Source organism: Mandrillus leucophaeus, unplaced genomic scaffold (assembly GCF_000951045.1).
Source record: "Mandrillus leucophaeus isolate KB7577 unplaced genomic scaffold, Mleu.le_1.0 Scaffold394, whole genome shotgun sequence".
NCBI lineage: Eukaryota > Metazoa > Chordata > Mammalia > Primates > Cercopithecidae > Mandrillus > Mandrillus leucophaeus.
In genome coordinates, this window is record NW_012104187.1 from 2,839,971 (window position 1) to 2,858,093 (window position 18,123).

The window sequence follows — 18,123 nt, forward strand, 5'->3', positions numbered from 1 at the left end:
ATAAAATTAACAAATGGCAAAGCAGTAATCAAAACAAGAGACAATAAATTCAATTTTAGAAGGAGGTAGAAGGCTGGGCGCCATGGCTCACTCTTGTAATCCCAGCACTTTGGGAGGCTGAGATGGGTGGGTCACGAGGTCAGGAGTTCAAGACCAGCCTGGCCAAGATGCTGGAACCCCGGCTGTACTAAAAATACAAAAATTAGCTGGGTGTGTTGGTACGCTGCCTGTAATCCCAGCTACTCAGAAGGCTGAGGCAGGAGAATCGCTTAAACCCAGGCGGCAGAGGTTTCAGTGAGCCGAGATCGCACCACTGCACTCTAGCCTGGGCAAAAGAACAAGACTCTGTCTCAAAAAAAAAAAAAAAAAAAAAAAAAGGATGAGTAGAGATCTGAGTATATGATTTAATCATATTAAATTAACAAAAAAGCAGAGCTGAAATACATGCTTAGAAAGCCAGTGACCAAAATATACTATATACTAAAAGCAATGTAAAGGCCACCACAAACAAAGGCTACATGGGCATTTAAAAAGTTCAATTCTATTTTTCTGCCTCATGTGCAAATATATGAAAGAAAAGGGTAAAAGGGAGGAAATTTTTTTAAAGCATCTAAAAATTACAGTAAATGGAAGGGCAACAGGTTAATGGTGACTTGTACAATTTTCTCTTTTATAAACATGATTTTTCCTTAAATTTGAAGTTCGAATTGGTGTCTTTTAACTTGAAGTTCGAATTGGTGTCTTTTAACTTGAAGCTATTGAAAACAACACAGAAAATATGTTCACACAAGATAATTCCTTTAGAATGTTAAAAATATCTTTGGCCTATAAAAATGTTGTTTGCCCCCTGGTGGTGAAATTATTATTATTTTTTTTTTGTAAGTTAAAAGACTTTAATTGTGGAGTCTTAGCACTAGACATCCTATCACAAGCAAAAATAATACGGCATTACATATTTATATATTGGAAGTGGAGAGAGATGAAGCTGGGCTGCTGTATGGATTAGCAAAATGAGAACGATGCAATAGTCATATTTAGGACAGCAAATGTAAATTTCCCATATCTTACCATCTGGAACTAAGTTTTCCTTAATCTATCTCTATTTGTTTCTGTGTTGGTCATATTGCTAGTTCAGTATTGTAAAGAATGCTGCCTCCTTTTAGTAAATGTAATAACAGGCATTTATGAGGCATGGAATTTCTGTACATAAACTAGCACCTTTGCTGGGACCTGTTGATCGTGGCGAACAGCAACTTTGTACTATTTTACCTTGTGTTCCAATTTGGCATCACAAACAATATTAGGGCTCAGCGGCAGAATGCCAAAATCGAGCTGTAAGGCCTGAAAGAATAGATGATGAAGAGGTCTGCAAAAATTTCCTTTTGCAGACTAATTGGAGCCTTTGAATATGAGGAAAATGCAATGATCGCTGTGATTGAGAGTAGAAGAGAATATCTGGGTCAGTTAAAGGAACAAGGACAAAAACTAATTTTGAAATTTTCAAGAGATTTAAGCGAGTTACTAGACAACTTTGAAAAATTAATGATAATCCTGAAACTGTAGATGTTAGAAGAAAGAAATTTTAACATGGAGTTTATTGTGACACATTAAAGTCCAGGGAAAGCAGAAAACCTCACTGTCTGAAAATACAGCGCTAAACCAGAGGAAAATGATGACAGCGGCCAACTCTTTAGTGGCTAAATCGCTGAATGTGAATATTTTCCCTTCCTTTTGTTCAGTTGGGTGCCTGCTCTTAATACAGCATCTACTGTTTAACCTTAAGCTGAATTTACCGGAGAAATCATGAATAATATGTTGCAAAAAAAAAAATTAAATTGACTTTTACAACCAGTCATTATTTGGTAAAAATAAAACAAAACAAAACTTGTCTCCCACCATCCTGGGCAAGCAAGTGATTGGATACATTTTTGATGAAGTAGGCAATTACAGCTGAAGTTTGATAACAAATGCTTTTTTTTTTTTTTTTTTTGAGACAGAGTCTTACTCTGTAGCTGGGACTACAGGTGCATACCACCATACCTGACTAATTTTTGTACTTTTTTTTTTTTTTAGTAGAGACAGGGTTTCACCATGTTTGCCAGGCTGGTCTTGAACTCCTGACCTCATGATCTGCCCATCTCGGCCTCCCAAAGTGTTAGGATTACAGGCATGAGCCACCGCACCCGGCAACAAATGCCTTTAAAGATAACATCTAAACATTTAAAAATAGGTAAGAGTTATTTATAGAAACCGTAATACAGTATAGATGGAGACTTCCCATAAAATGACAGTAGCTTTTAAACTGCAATTACTATATACCAGGCACTAACTATTCCACTTCATTCCCACAAGAACCTTATGATTTGGGGAGTAGTCTGATCCTAATTTTAGAGATGTGGAAACTGAAATTCAGAGATCACCCTAAGTGGTAGAGCCAGGGTGCAAATGTAATCAATCTGGCTCTAGAATCTGTGCTCCTCTTCACCAGGAGATTATTTAAGTAAATAATACATTATTCAGGGAAGTGAAAACCATAGTGTCAACATGTTAGAAATATATTTATTATTTATAACATGAAGAGCATCTGTATTTATTTATGGAGACCTTCAAAATGATTAAAATTCAATACTGCAATACCCAAGGGATTATTTTCTAAGGAGGTGCTCCACCAAAACAATATTTTTCTAACCTTTGTCAACTCAATGTAAGTTTGTGAATGGTGTTTGGATAAATACATTACTGAGTGAAGATAATGTTCCATTAAAGACCAATGATATCTTAGAATTTCAAGCTCATATATTTGAGAAACAGCCATATAGGAGCTAATGAGAATATTTTAAGATGTAATGAGGGCCAGGATTTTTTAAATCATGGGGTAAACAGGCCACTAATGATGATTTAAGGAGACATTTGGACTTTGACTATAACATATCAATTTTATATATTCAGTTTTGTTTGATATAGTTAAATTTGATCTTACCCAAAAGCGAAGGATAGACTACCAGTAGGAGGACTCTGTGAGTCCTACTGGTCTATTAAATTACCAGTATTCTTTCACCTTTTTCTCTGGAAAGTAGTGGTCATTATGATGTTGAAGTTCTCATGTAACAAGATCAAAACTCCCATCAACCTCTATGTGAGTGACCTACCCAGCACTCTGGATTCTTGCCCCTCTCTTCATTGCCAGTGGCATATTCTTCCAATGCATCTTAGCCATACATGACCATAGTCACACCTTGAACCTTGGCAATACCAGAACCTACAAAATGATGACTTAAAAAAAAATTTATGCATGAGCTGATATGCTCCCAGCTCACCTGCATAAGCACCATGATAAAAACAATTAGATGTCTTCATTGAAATCTTCACTTTAATTTATGCTGTGGTTATTTGTGTAACTCCTTACATCGAACACATAGGTCATTAAATTTCTGCCTTCCTTCCTTAAGATATTTAAGGCTACAAATGTTCTTTTTTTTTTTTTTCTCAAGACAGAGTCTCGCTCTGTTGCCCAGGCTGGAGTGCAGTGGCGCAATCTCACCTCACTGCAATCTCCGCCCCCAGGTTCAAGCAATTCTCGTGACTCAGCCTCTGAGTAGCTGGGATTACAGGCGCACTCCACCATGCCCAGCTAATTTTTTGTAATTTTGGTAAAGAGGAGGTTTTGCCGTGTTGGCCAGGCTGGTCTCAAACTCCTGACCTCAAGTGATCTGCCCACTTCGGCCTCCCAAAGTGCTAGGATTACAGGCATGAGCCGCAGCGCCCTGCCACAAATGTTCTTTGAAGTTACTGCCTTCATTACATCCCACAAGCTTTGCTACAGTTTGGCAATGATATGCTTAAATTTGCTTTGCTTTGTTGCATTTATTCATTTTGGGGTTTGTTGAGCATATTGTGTTTGTGAGTGGTTGTTTTTTTCTTTCTGTTTTAACAGCCTTAGTGAGACATAATTGACATACCACACAATTCACCTATTTAAAGTATATTTAAGTCAGTGTTTTTTTAGTATTCAATATACTAAACCAGGTTACACAATCATTGCCATAATCCAATTTTAGAACATTTTCACATCCTCTAAAAGAAATCTTACAGCCATTAGCAGTTAATCTGTAACCTTCTCTACTCCCTATCCCTAAGTAACCACTAATCTACTTTCTGTCTTTATAAGTTTGCCTATTCTGGACATTTCATATAACTGGAATAGATGATTTTTTGTGACTGGCTTCTTTCACATGGCATAATGTTTTCAAGATTCATCGATGTCATAGCATGTATCCATACTTCATTTCATTTTATTGATGAATAATATTCCATTGCATAGATATACCATACTTTGTTTATTCCTTCTTCAGTTGATGAGCATTTGGGTTGTTTACAAACTTTTGATTATTGTGAATAATGCTGCTATGAACATTTGTGTACAAGTTTTTGTGTGGCCATATGTTTCTTTTCTATAGAAGTGGAATTGTTGGGTAATATAGTAACTCTACATTTAGCTTTTGGAGAAACTGCCAATTGTTTTCCTAAGGGGCTCCATCATTTTGAGTTCCAGCAGTAATGTGAGAGACTTCCAATTTCTCCACATGTTCAACACTTTTTATTGTCTATCTTTTTGATTATAGCCATCCTACTCTGTGAGCAGTAGCATGTCATTGTAGTTTTGATTTGCATTTCCCTGATGACTACAGATGTTGAGCATCTTTTCATGTGATTATTGGTCATTTCCATATTTTTGAAGAAATGTCTGTTCAACTCGTTTGCCCATTAACAAATAAAGGGGAGTTGTTTTAGTTGTTGAGTTGTAAGAATCTTTTACAAATTCTGGATCTAAGTCCCTTATGAAGTATGTGATTTACAAATATTGTCTCCTATTCTCTTGTCTTTTTACTTTGCTGATAATATTATTTGCAGCATAAAAGCTTTTAATTTCTATGCAGTCCAATTTATTTTTTTTCTTTTGTCATTTATGTTTCTATATGTATAATGAACCATTGGCTAACCCAAGGTCACTAAGATTTACTCCTGTTTTTTTCTTACAAGAGTTTGGTAGCATTAACTCATACATTTAGGTCTAGGATTCATTTTGAGTTATTTTTTTCATCTGTGGTTTTACGTCTTTCATTACTTTTGTAAATTCTTGGCTATTATATCTTCAAATATTGCTTCTGCCTCATTCTCTCTCTCCTCTTTTTCTAGGACTCCAGTACACCACTGTGCACATGCCTATTAAGCTCTGTTCTATTCTTTCCATTTGTTTTTCTCTCTGTGCTTGAGTTTAGGTATTTTTTTCTTGCCCAGTCTCCAAATTCACTAACCCTCTGTTCTGCTGTGTCCAGGTTGCTATTAAACCGATCCATTGAAATATTCCTTTCAGAAATTACATTTGTCAGTTCAATATTTTCCATTGATTCTTTTTTATAGATTTCAATACTTTTAAAATTCTGCACATTTTAATCCATCTTGTTCATGTTTTCTTCTATTTTATAATCTATGGCTTTATTTAATAATAGTTATTTTAAAGTTCTTATCTAAACTTCAATATCTGGCTTATCTGTGAATCTTCTATTATTTATTTTTTTTCTTGATTATTAGTCAAGTTTTCCTGCTCTTCTCACACCTCATAATTTTTTTTTTTTTTACAAATATTAGACTTTTATATTAAAGATCTATAGACAATATAGATGATGTTATTCTCTTCTAGGGATAAACACAAACAAATAGGGTGATGTTCTGATTGCCTCTGTCTAATCAAGGATGAGCTGGGTTGGGATTGGGGTGCAGTTTCAGAACAACAGGCCACTTGTGGTTTTTCTCTATTCTTCATGTGTGATCCCTCTGGGATTTTGATCAAGAGCCTGGATGGCTCCTGCCTCCTCTGCTCTGGAGATTCAGTCCTGCCTTTGAGAGGTTTTAAACTTAGATCTTTAGCCTCCTTCTCATACAACTTCAAAAATAGTGTAAATGTCTTGAAGCAGGAGAGTGCTTGTGTATTTGAGGCAGGCTCCTTCTAAGCAGAATTAGCTTTCTATGCCCTAGAACATGGGATAATTTTACTCTGCCTATCACGCTCAGCTGCTCAGCCTCCTGCACCACCCCAGAACTCAGCAAATGTCCTGTGGGAAAACTGGCTGTATGTTTGGGGCTCCTCTATATTTCCAATCCATTACACAACTCACATAATGGTTAAACATCTCACTTGTTTCTCTTTTTCTGTGTAAACTCACTCTGCCCAGGCCAAGCTGGATGAGTCTATGCTCAGAATTAGTACATGTCACCAGGGAAGAAAACAGTGGATATTGTCACTCACTTAGTTCAGAGCTCAGCAAAAGATTTATTTAATTGCACTGTAATTTTTGGGACAATGACTGAATAGATAAAGAGGCCAGGCTAGAAGTCTAAATATGAATATCACTGTGGTCTTTGCAGGAACCTGGACAAGCAAGAAGATCATCTCAGGGTGGACAAGTGTCATTGGAGCTGGGCAGTAATACCTTATGTCCATGAGAAGTATTATTAATAGACTCCAATTCTGTTTCAGCTTGGCCTTAGAAAGAAGCAAGAAGATCATCTCAGGGTGGACAAGTGTCATTGGAGCTGGGCAGTAATACCTTATGTCCATGAGAAGTATTATTAATAGACTCCAATTCTGTTTCAGCTTGGCCTTGGAAAGAGGATGGGCTCTCTTTAAATGCAGTAAGTCTCCGAGGTTCTCAGACAACATACAGGTAAAACTCAAGAGGGAAATACTAGACTGCCTGCTAAAAGATCAGGGTAAGAATCCTAGATTTGTGGCAACATGGCACCAGTTTCAAATGTTTTATTGCACTTAATCTAATGATCAAATTAGGAGAAAAGATGAATGTTACAATAATATGTAAAAGTAATGCTTAAGATAATTAATTTCATCTTACTTTGATGTTTTACTCATTGAATAAACAGTAACCTAATTTAGGGACTTGGTAAAGATGACATTCACTTTAAGAAAACTGATATAACCAAAAATAAACTTGGCTGGGGGTGGTGGCTCATGCCTGTAATCCCAGCACTTTGGGAGGCCGAGGCGGGTGGATCACATCATGTGAGGTCAGGAGTTTGAGACTAGTCTGGCCAACATGGTAAAATCCTATCTCTACTAAAAATACAAACAATTAGCCAGGCATGGTGGCAGGAGTCTGTAATCCCAGCTACTCGGGAGGCTGAGGCAGGAGAATCGCTTGAACGTGGGAGGCAGAGATTGCAGTGAGCCGAGATGGCGTCATTGCCTGGGCAACAAGAGTGAAACTCCGTCTCTAAATAAATAAACTAAAAATCTGTGGTAGGGGGAATGGTGGTAGGGAGGTAGTCACAGGATTCAATTCAACTAGTTAAGTGCTCTCATGTGCTATGTACTGTGCTAAGCACTGGGGAATACCCAGAAAAGGCAATGCTGCTTGCTGTGGACTTAATGTTTTGATCCTTCCAAAATTCATGTGTTGAAGTTCTAATCGCCAGTGTGATGATATTTGGAGGCTGAGCCTTTGGGAGATAATTAGGTTTAGATGAGCTTATGGAGCTGAAGCCCCCATAATGAGATTAGTGCACTTATAAGAAGAGACATGAGAATTTTTTTTTTTTTTTTTTTTTTTGAGACAGAGTCTCACTCTGTCACTGAGGCTAGAGTGCAGTGGTGTGAGATCCCTACTCACTGCAACATCTGCCTCCCGGTTTCAAGCGATTCTCCTGCCTCAGCCTCCCGAGTAGCTGGGACTACAGGCGTGAGCTACCCCCGGGTACTTTTTGTATTTTTAGTAGAGATGGGGTTTCATCATATTGATAAGGCTGGTCTCAAACTCCTGGCCTCAAGTGATCTGCCTGCCTCGGCCTCTCAAAGTTCTGGGATTACAGGTGTGAGCCACCAGGCCTGGCGGAGAACTCTTATTTATCTATCCATCCATCCATCACCCCTTCTTCCCTGGCCACCTGAGGATACACCAAGAAGACAGCCATCTGCAAACCAGGAAGAAGGCTTAATCAGCACCCAACCATGCTGGCACCCTGACCCTGGACTTCTCAACCTCCAAAACTGTGAGAAATAAGTATCTGTTGTTTAAGTCACCCAGTCTAAAGTATTTTGTTATAGCAGCCCTCATGATAGATTAAAATGTGAGTAATTCAAGCATACCTATTATTTTTAAGCAAGATATACTTGCATTCATTTATGAATTCATTCAAAAATATTTCTGAAACTCCATACCAAGATTTGCATTTATTGATTTTATTTAAAAATATTTTTAACACTCCATACTAGGATTTTCTCAGTAAGATTTGCTTCCTAGTGTTTTTCTAACCTTTATCCAACATAGTATATTCTGACTATGAGAGGGAAGTAGCTTTATCATTACGCTATGGAGCTTGATTTAACTAACTAGATCCAAGATGGAAAGAGCATGAGGTCAAACTTTCAAAATTGAGCTAACTTTCTGAGTTTTAGTAGCATTTTTTGCTTCCTTCTTCCTCAACAAGAGTGGAGAGTTCAGGGAAGAGAAATGTGAGAAAGCCAAAAGGAAAATAAAGTTCACACAAGAGAATCGTGGTGGAGAAAATAACTTGAAAAGAGATTGAACAGAAGCAATGCAAGACTAGGAAGTGAGGCATTGTTACGGAAGAGAGAGAAGGTTTTTAGCCTGTCTTTTAAAACGGAAACATCTCAACTGAGGTCTATTTTCAAAAGAACCCCAACTGGAGGTGGGCTAAGATGGATAAACTCCATTCCTCCTCCAACTATGATTGAGTCACCATTATTAACTATTAATTCTACCAGGCCATTTTATGGTATTATACCTGTAAATCTTAATTCATAATTGTTTTGGTTTGAATTCCTTTTCTGCTCTACCTCTCTCTACTTACTAGATTTGCCCCTTTTAGAACCTGGTTCAACTTGTCCTGTCTTCTTTGCTGAAGGACTAATTAAATGCACGGAAGCCATAATCAATTAATCAGGCTTCAAATATGCTTTTAGTGTTCGATAGCTGGGGGAGGGGAAGACAGTAGCTATTTCGGGGGAAGTCCACGAGGGGCGTTCCAGGTAGACGCGTGATGGCTATAACCTTCCCTGTCTCTCAGCCCTTTTTGGCGCAGATTCAGCCCCTCGACGCGCCCAACCGATTGAAAGGCATTTCACCTAGGCCCAGATCCGGGCGCCAGGCGTCCAGGCTTCCGGCCACGCCGCCTTCCCCGCGGTTGCTAGGAGACGTGATGTCACCGGAAGCGAGGCCTGGGATAGGCTGAGGCAAAGGGAAGCCTCTCCCCCTGTGCAGCCCAGGCGCCGGGCGCTGGCTCTCCAGCTGTGTGTAGGCCTGGGGGCCAGGGTCCGCGGAACGTAGCGCCGACTGCGGCCCCGCCCGCCCGCCCAGCCGCTGGTCCGGCCGCGGGCTCCCGCCACCACCGCGCTCAGTCTGGGACCAGCCGCCTGGCGGGCCGTTCCGGTGCGCCTGCCCGCGCTTTTCACTGACGGGCACTGTTTCCCACAGCCAGTGCCGCCCGCCACGTCCCAGCTCTCGGCCAACGGAGGTGCGCGGCGGGTGACCTTTCCGAGCCCAGTGCGATGACGGCTCTGTGCTCCTGGCCGGCACAGCTTCCTGGGCGCCGCCAGCTGGGGCTAATGCCTTTCCCGCCGCCGCAGCCGCGGACGCCGCTGCTGTGGCCGCTGGTGCTGCTGCTGCTGCTGGCCGCCGTGGCGCCGGCGCGCGGCTGGGAGAGCGGAGACCTGGAGTTGTTTGACTTGGTGGAGGAGGTGCAGCTCAACTTCTACCAGTTCCTCGGAGTGCAGCAGGTAAGCAAGGAGGCGCGCGGGGCCGGGCGGAGAGGGGCCGGGGCAGGCGGCAGGCGACCCCGGTTCCTCAGAGAGTCGGACACGGAGGGCAGGGCTCGGTCACCCCGGGCTCTGGCTGCCCTCAGCCCGGGCCACCGGGGTCCTCAGCCTCGGAAGGACGTGTCCGTCTTCCCCAGATCCTTACTCCTGCTTCAACTTTTCTAGTCCCAGCCCCAGTGACAGGCTGGACGACGCCACTTGCCTGGGGTAGCAATGCCGTCTCTCTGGTCCGGCGTTCTGGGGAAGAGCCTTCCCCCTCCAGCTGTGCTGGAGGAAGAAGGAAGAGTGGTGTGGGTAGACTTTTTTTTTTTTTTTAATTTAACACCTACCGTTTACCTTCCTGTCCCCCTGAATGTGAGAAAGAGCAGCCGCTTCTCTAAACTGTCATCTTCCACCGAGACTTACCCTCATTCTTACTCTTATTTCAGCTGCCTCCCCTCCTCTTCCCTTCTGGGAAAGTAGGAATGCACTGTGGCCAGTGTCTGTGTTGCAGAAGTTTTTCTTACCTCGTACTTGGACATCGTTTTTAGCCTGTTAGATAGATGTTTCTTTCGCAGTTTAGAAATCTGGAGGAATTTGAAGCCTCTACCAGGTTGGAGGTGTTAAGTTTTTGGGGCAGCAGAGGACTTGGAGTGCGATTGGAACAGAAGCCCCCAACCAGTAATGTAGGAATGGGTTTTTTTTTTTCCCCTTTTCCTTTTGTTTCATTTTGTTTTCTTTTTTAGCTTGAGACATTAACTTGTAAAACCCTTCTGTTGCTTTTTAGTTCTACCATTGAGGGTGGTTGAGTGAGGGTAGATATCCAGTCTCTACCTGAAGCCTCGCGCAAAGGAGAAGATAACATTTCGCTGATTTCAGGCTTACAGGGTGAAAAATGTATATTTCACACTTATCTGATTGAGCCCTTCGTACAATGCTTTGAATAGTTATGGGAGTAAAAAATTAATGTTTACAATAGTTGTCATTCAAGGCACACTTCACATGACTAGATATGAAATGCACATCCCCGTCCCCCATAGGTTATCATAAATGTGGGTGAACTATTCAACTTTTACTGAATTTTAATTTTCAAACATTGCATTTTCATTCCATCACTGAATATAAACTTACTAGGCTGCCAGGGTACCATGAGTCTAACAGTTTTTTATTTATGTAAGAGTTATAAAGTATAGGCATGTCACACTTCAGATTCATATGTGCAAGCAACTTTGTAATAACTGTATTTGTGATCTGTTACCTGGTGCCTGTCCCTCCTCATAGAGACACTATATATCTCATTTTCAAAGCAAATGATGATGGAGTATGTGTAAAAATAATTAGTGAAATACTAATTTTGATGACTTTTAAGAATTTCTTTAATACTGGGAATAATTAGAATTTATCATCATTGATTACATTCTTTAGGTAAAGAGAATCTTAAACATAACCTATCCAAAAATCTTGAAGATCCAGTTATTCATGAAAAATTAAGTGCCTTTAAGAGAGCAGAAATTTAATAGCAGTTTAAAATGTAGATTATGTAATCTAGCTTTGCATGTGAACTCTCATAGAATTTTCGTTTATAATTTCATGTAACTTGATTTGCATAGTTAGTTAGGCAGTGTGAACATCCAGAGCACTTGACTTTCTGGGCAAAGATGAGAAAATAAAGAAGCATGGATAATCAAGAAGATTCTTTGTCAAGGTAGAATCTGAAAAGAAGATTATTTTATTGTTTTTAACCTGTGTTTCTCTATATAGCTGTATTGAAATTGGAAAGAATGCAGGAGGAATTTTTTTCTGTCCAAGCAGAGAAACTGAATGGAACAAGTTTTTTTCTTTACGTTGAATCTTAACTTTGTTAGATGACTTTCAGGGACCAGAAATTTGGTGGAAACAAACGCAACCTGTCCAAGGTCTTTCATGTGTAATTTTCAAGCCAGAACCATTTGGTGACTAGCCAAACATGAGGGACCAGAACAAAGTAGGTAGGCTACTGAAAGTGGTGACCTGGCTCTATGCAGTAATCTCTTCTTCTTGTTCAAGCAACAGAGATGTATTTGGTGCCTATTGGATTTTAAGCATTGGGAGTTGGCCTTTATATAAAACAAAACCCCTAACCTTATAGTTCAGTAGGGAGAAACAGACAGTAAACAACCAAGTAAATAAATATAAATGTTATATGGTCAGAGAAGGCCTCTGAGAGAAGTTAGGGAGTAAGCCATGTGGGTAATTGTGTTGTAGGCCATTTGGGCTGTCATAGCAAAATGCCATAAACTGGACAGCTTTTCAACAGCAGAACTTGATTTCTCACAATTCTGGAGGCTAGAAAATCCAAGATTAAGGCTGGAAAATCCAAGATTAAGGCACTGGCAGATTCTGTGTCTGGTGAGGGCCTTCTGGTTCATAGATAGCACCTTGTTGCTGTGTCCTCACATGGTGGTAGGGACAGGCAGCTCTCTGGGGCTTCTTTTATAAGGAAACTAATCTCATCCATTAGGACTCCACCTTCATGATATAATCACCTTACAGAGGCCCCACCTTGTATTACTGTCACATTGGGGATTAGATTTCAACATATGAATTTTGAGGGACAAAAGCATTCAGACCATAGCATAGTGGAAGGGCATTCTAATAAGCACAAAAGCCAGGAGGCGGGAGCTTGCTTAGTATTTGAGGAATAGCAAGGCAGGCAGTATGGCCAGAGCAGAGTGATCAAGAACAGTAATAGGAGATCTGAGTCATAGGTGGTAAGGGAAGACCATGTAGGGCTTTGTAGGCCATTGTAAGGACTTCGGCTTTTACTTATAAGTAAGTTGGGGGAGGCCGTGTTTGAACAGAAAAGATACATGATTTGACTTGAATTTCAAAATGATCTCTTTAGTGTGCTGAGTATAGTCTGTGAGGTATTAGTTACTTAGAGGGATAATTGTGGTATAGATTGGACCTGGGTGGTAGCAGTGGAGGTGGTGCAAAGTGGTCAGATTCTGGATTTAATTTCAACATGGAGTGAACAGAAATTTACTGATGGCTTGAATATGGTAGGTGAGAGAAAAAGAGAAATTGAAGATAATTCTAAAGATTTTGGCTTCAGTAACTGGAAGGGTGCAGTTGCCATTTATTGAGACGGAGAAACCTGGACTAGGAGCCTGGTTTGGAGAACATCAGGAATTTAGTTTTTGGATGTGCTAAATTTGGGGTGTCTATTAAACATTGAAGTTGAGCTGGTATGTAGGCAATTGGTTATTCAGGTGTAGAGTTACAAGAAGAAAGGTTTGGGCCGAAGATAGGAATTTAGAAACCTGAGGCACTTAGTAACTTGAAGCAACAAAACTGGATGAGTTCACCAAGGGAATGAATGTAAAAGAGAAGAGAAGAGATCTGGGAGCTAAGCCTTGGGGATTCCAGACTTTAAGAGTCAAGGAGCTGGGTGCGGTGGCTCATGCCTGTAATCCCAGCACTTTGGGAGGCTGAGGCGGGTGGATCACGAGGTCAGGAGTTCAACACCAGCCTGGTCAATGTGGTGAAACCCTGTTTCTACTAAAAAGATAAAAATTAGCTGGGCGTGGTGGCAGGCGCCTATAATCCCAGCTACTCGGGAGCCGAAGCAAGAGAATTGGTTGAACCCGGGAGTCGGAGTTTGCAGTAAGCCAAGATCGTGCCACTGCACTCCAGTTTGGGTGACAGAGTGAGACTCCATCTCAAAAAAAAAAAAAAAAAGGAGTCAGGGAGATGGAGGGGAATCAACAAAGAATATAGGGCAGGAATGACCAGTAAGGTAGGAGGCGAACCAAGACAAGGTTCTCTCAAGTCAAGTGAAAAAAGTGTTTCAAAGAGAAAGGGATCAGCTGGGTTAAATGATAATGATGATTCAAATAAGATGAGCTCTGAGATTTCACTGTTGGAATTAACCGTATGGAGGTCACAGGCTACCTCAGTAAGAACTGTTTCAGTGCAGTGGTGAGATCAATAGTCTGGATAGATTGGGTTCAGGAGAGAGTGAAAGGGAAGAATTGGAGACAATTAATATAGAACATTATTTTGAGATATCCATATCCTAAACTAGAAACTAGAGGTGGTAGTGACTGACTGTGGCATCTTCTTTATCCCCTTATCCACCAGGTCTAAGGTAACTCAGTCACTCTCTAAGCTCTATAATTTGAATAGCAGATAACTTAGAACTTGGACCAGACCACCTTATGACCTTGGACAAGTTAGTTGCCTCATTTTTAGAATAGATGGTAGCTTTTTATTTTCTTCATAGTAAGGCACAAAGTAGACTCCTAAATATTTATTGAATCAAACATTATAAACATTGTAACTAAATGTAAACTGTAATTCCCCAAACAAGTAGTTGCTTGACAGTTTTTACTCAACAGATTTTACTTCTATGTAATCTTTCACAGCCTTCAGGCAGCAGAAGAATCTCCTTCCATGTATTCTTAGATTTCAAGTCCTTTCTAGAAGTCTAGAAAGGGGTTGCAGAAGTCTTCGTTGAGGGGTATATACAGTTGACTTATTAGTCATTCATACTGTTTTTAGAATGACTTTAATAATAGCACATTCCAATTTAGGTATTGCGTCTTTTCAGAGGATATGCGGGGAAGATGAGAGAGGAGTATAGGAAAAAAATGTGCTTGAAAGATCTTTTGTTACCAACTTAAATTATAGGTTTCTGCACAGTATTTATATTTTGTGTAACAGCACCTGCTTCTCAGACATCTGTACTTATTGTGGGGTCAGTGGCAATTCTGTATTTCTTTTTCTTTTTTTCTTTTTTCTTTTTCTTTTTTGAAATGGAGTCTCACTCTGTTGCCCTGGCTGGAGTGCAGTGGCATGATCCCGGCTCGCTGCAACCTCTGCCTCCTGGGTTCAAGCAATTCTCCAGCCCCAGCCTCCCAAGTAGCTGGGATTACAGGCACCTGCCACCATGCCTGACTAATTTTGTATTTTTAGTAGAGATGGGGTTTTGCCATGTTGGTCAGGCCAATCTTGAACTCTTGACCTCAGGTGATCCACCCTCCTCGGACTCCCAAAGTGTTGGGATTACAGGCGTGAACCACTGCGCCCAGCCTCTGTGTTTCTTTTAATTGTCTTTTGGGACCATGACTTTCCTTATCCTTTGTACAGTAATTCTAGCCAACAGTAAACACTTCATATTCATTCAAAAAATCTGTGAATTGAAATAATGACAAGCTAAATTATCTTAAATTTTGTAGTATTTGCTTTATGTTGAAGTCAGAGTTGTCTTCATGGTGTCAGTCAGTCATTACAGACTTCTGTTTATATAGCTAGAAAATGTGCTTCATTCTCTTTCTCTCGTGTTTTGTAACTAAATCCTTATATTCAAATGAATGCTGAAACTTGGTTAACAGAAGAAAAGCAGAAGAACAGTAATGTGCTTATAAAATATTTGGATTTTAGTTTTTAAATAGGAATTAATAAACCTTTTAAGCTTATTCAGTCTGTATTTTCAAATGTACAGATTAGCCATCCTGTTTAGAGGAGGGACAATTGTTGCCCATTCATCCGTGCCCCATGGTGGGGAGGAACTTCCCTAAAAAAACACTGCTGAGCACTAGACCCATCTCTCACATCTTTCCATGGTGGTGTGAGTTACCTTGCTGGAGGGTGATTGCCTTTACTCTGTTTTGCTTGATTAGGAAGAGCTAATCAGTCGGAAAGCTATGAGCAGTGGGAATCAGTCTCTTTGCACCTCTCTGCCCAGACCAGTAAGGCAATTATCCTAACCAGACTTACCCTTGAGCATACTGTCTCAAAGTCTAGACTGTAGAGGAGAGGGCACAAATTGCTAACAAGCCCATTTGGCCGTCACATCTAACCTGTGTTCTTCAATAGCTGTATCAGTTATAAAGGTGATAGTTCATCTCTTGTCTGCCTGACTCCTGTGTCCACTTAGTTTTTTGGATGGGAAAAACCAGTTAGTGGGGCCTCCCCAAAGCCCATCACGGTCCTTTTTAGAAATGAAGTTGATGATTTCATTCATGAATGACAGTGAATTTGTACTGTGATTATCAATTTTCTCCGGTGATTCTTGTGGTGGAATCCACTGAGCTTGTGGTGTTGAGTGTAGTTCAGTCTTTCTCTGTTGAGTCGATTCCTTTGTACATGTGTGTTGTGTAATAATAGCTTCCCCATTTTTATTGTAGAATCCTTTTTTTTTTAATTTGGAGAAAGAGATATACAAAATCTAGAATGGTAGATAATCTTTCAGTCATTTATATTTTTTATGTAGGCATGCAGAGAGTTAGAGCTGAGTAAGTACTTGTTTAATTGTATACATCTTTGCATCAGATCGAATTTTCATACAATTAGTTATCTTATGTACACACTCTTTTTGTGATATGGTAGTGTAGTTTAGTGGAAGATGCCTGAGCCAATTTTATGGGATAAAGCAAGTCTATTGTGAAAATTTTTTCACCTATAATCTAGAACTGATGAAACAGAGACTTTTAGTTTTAAGTTTCCTTTTTCCTTTTATGCTATTCTCAGTTTTTTCTTTACTCTAATTATGAGAACAGTCTTAGAATATTTTATCTTTTGTTATTCATAGATAATAGCCTAAGTGGAACTGGGAAAGTGGAATCGGCTTCTGCTATTACAATTATTCCTAGAAATATAATCTAAAATATTATATCGATCACCATTTAACCTAGTGATTGATTTAATGTGGTAAATTTCAAAATCATATTTTATTCGATGTTGATAATAAAACAGAGGTTAAGGTTATTTGACTTGATTGCTGGGAGGAGAATTTATATGGCAATTGTAAGTAGTGCCAATGAAAGTTGTTTGATAAAATGCCTAGTATCTATACTAAACCTTTTCTCAGCTTTGTTATGCTCTCTCTCAATGAACTTCTTATTCCACGGATGGTACTATGTGACTTTCAGAACTGTTTTCTAATGTGGGCATTGTTGGGTCTATTTAGACAGTAATGATACCAGTTAATTCCACCTAGTTAAAAACAATTCCAAAGCCTTTCTTACAGAGTTATACAAAGATAAAGGAATTGCAGTGGAAAGAGAGATTTCTGATTGGATGAAGCAGGACCCTAGATCATTTTATAATGAAGTTACAGTCATATTTTCAAAAAACTTTATTTTCATCAAAACACTTAATTGTAAAAGATGGGCCCTATACTAATGAATGTAAAAATATGATTATATGTTTTAAGTAACAGCATAGTATTTCATTTTAAGAACTGAATAGTTGATATTTGAGTATTACTTATATTTATTGAAATTTTTTGTCTAAGAGTGTCATTAGGACCTAATTAGAAATTTAATCTAGAATTTATGTTTTATTCCCCATCTTAAGTAATACTAAATTATGCAAGGTTAGGATTCATTCACCATATTTGATGAGTATTTCTGATTACGTCATCCAGCAACTGAAATCTCATATGTAACCAGGCATATTGCAAAAGCAAGGGCATGCCACATTCTACGTTTTTGTTAGAATGTGTGTATAAAACAATGTACTTCATTATCAGATGGATGCCTGTTTTATTGCTGCTGAGGCAGTAGGCATTAAGCTCTGTGCAGCTACACGGTTAACTAATAGTATTTGAGTTGTCTACTATTAAAGCTAAGAGTCTAAGATCAAGAATTAAAGGACATGCCATAGTATATGCAGCAGCATTAAAATGGAGAAAAGCAACATTAAGATGCCACTAAGAGCAAATACTAGAATTCTGAAAGGTAGTAATATCCTTGGTTAAACACATTCTGGACTACATACAAATCCTGGTTATAGAATGAACAAGAATTTTATTATTTTTATTTATTTATTCATTTTTTTTTATTGTACTTCAAGTTCTAGGGTACATGTGCACAATGTGCAGGTTTGTTACATATGTATACATGTGCCATGTTGTTGTGCTGCCCCCATTAACTCATCATTTACATTAGGTATATCTCCCAATGCCATCCCTCCCCCCTCCTCTCACCCCATGACAGGCCCCGGTGGATGATGTTCTGCTTCCTGTGTCCAAGTGTTCTCATTTTTCAGTTCCCACCTATGAGTGAGAACATGCGATGTTTGGTTTTCTGTTCTTGCGATAGTTTGCTAAGAATGGTGGTTTCCAGCTGCATCCATGTCCCTACAAAGGACACGAATTCATCCTTTTTTATGGCTGCATAGTATTCCATGGTGTATATGTGCCACGGTTTCTTAATCCAGTCTGTCATTGATGGACATTTGGGTTGGTTCCAAATCTTTGCTATTGTGAATAGTGCCACAATAAACATACGTGTGCATGTGTCTTTATA

The 18,123-nt window shown here is 39.6% G+C and overlaps 1 protein-coding gene across 1 annotated transcript in view; it reads left to right on the forward strand.

Moving 5' to 3' along the window:
* Positions 1-9,255: 9,255 nt before the first annotated feature.
* DNAJC1 (DnaJ (Hsp40) homolog, subfamily C, member 1) overlaps positions 9,256-18,123 on the forward strand; it is a 233,883-nt gene continuing 225,015 nt past the window's right edge. The window contains exon 1 of the mRNA XM_011991332.1: positions 9,256-9,811. Coding sequence (XP_011846722.1) covers positions 9,584-9,811 — 228 coding nt within the window. The 5' untranslated portion in view covers positions 9,256-9,583. The remainder of the gene's footprint in view (positions 9,812-18,123) is intronic.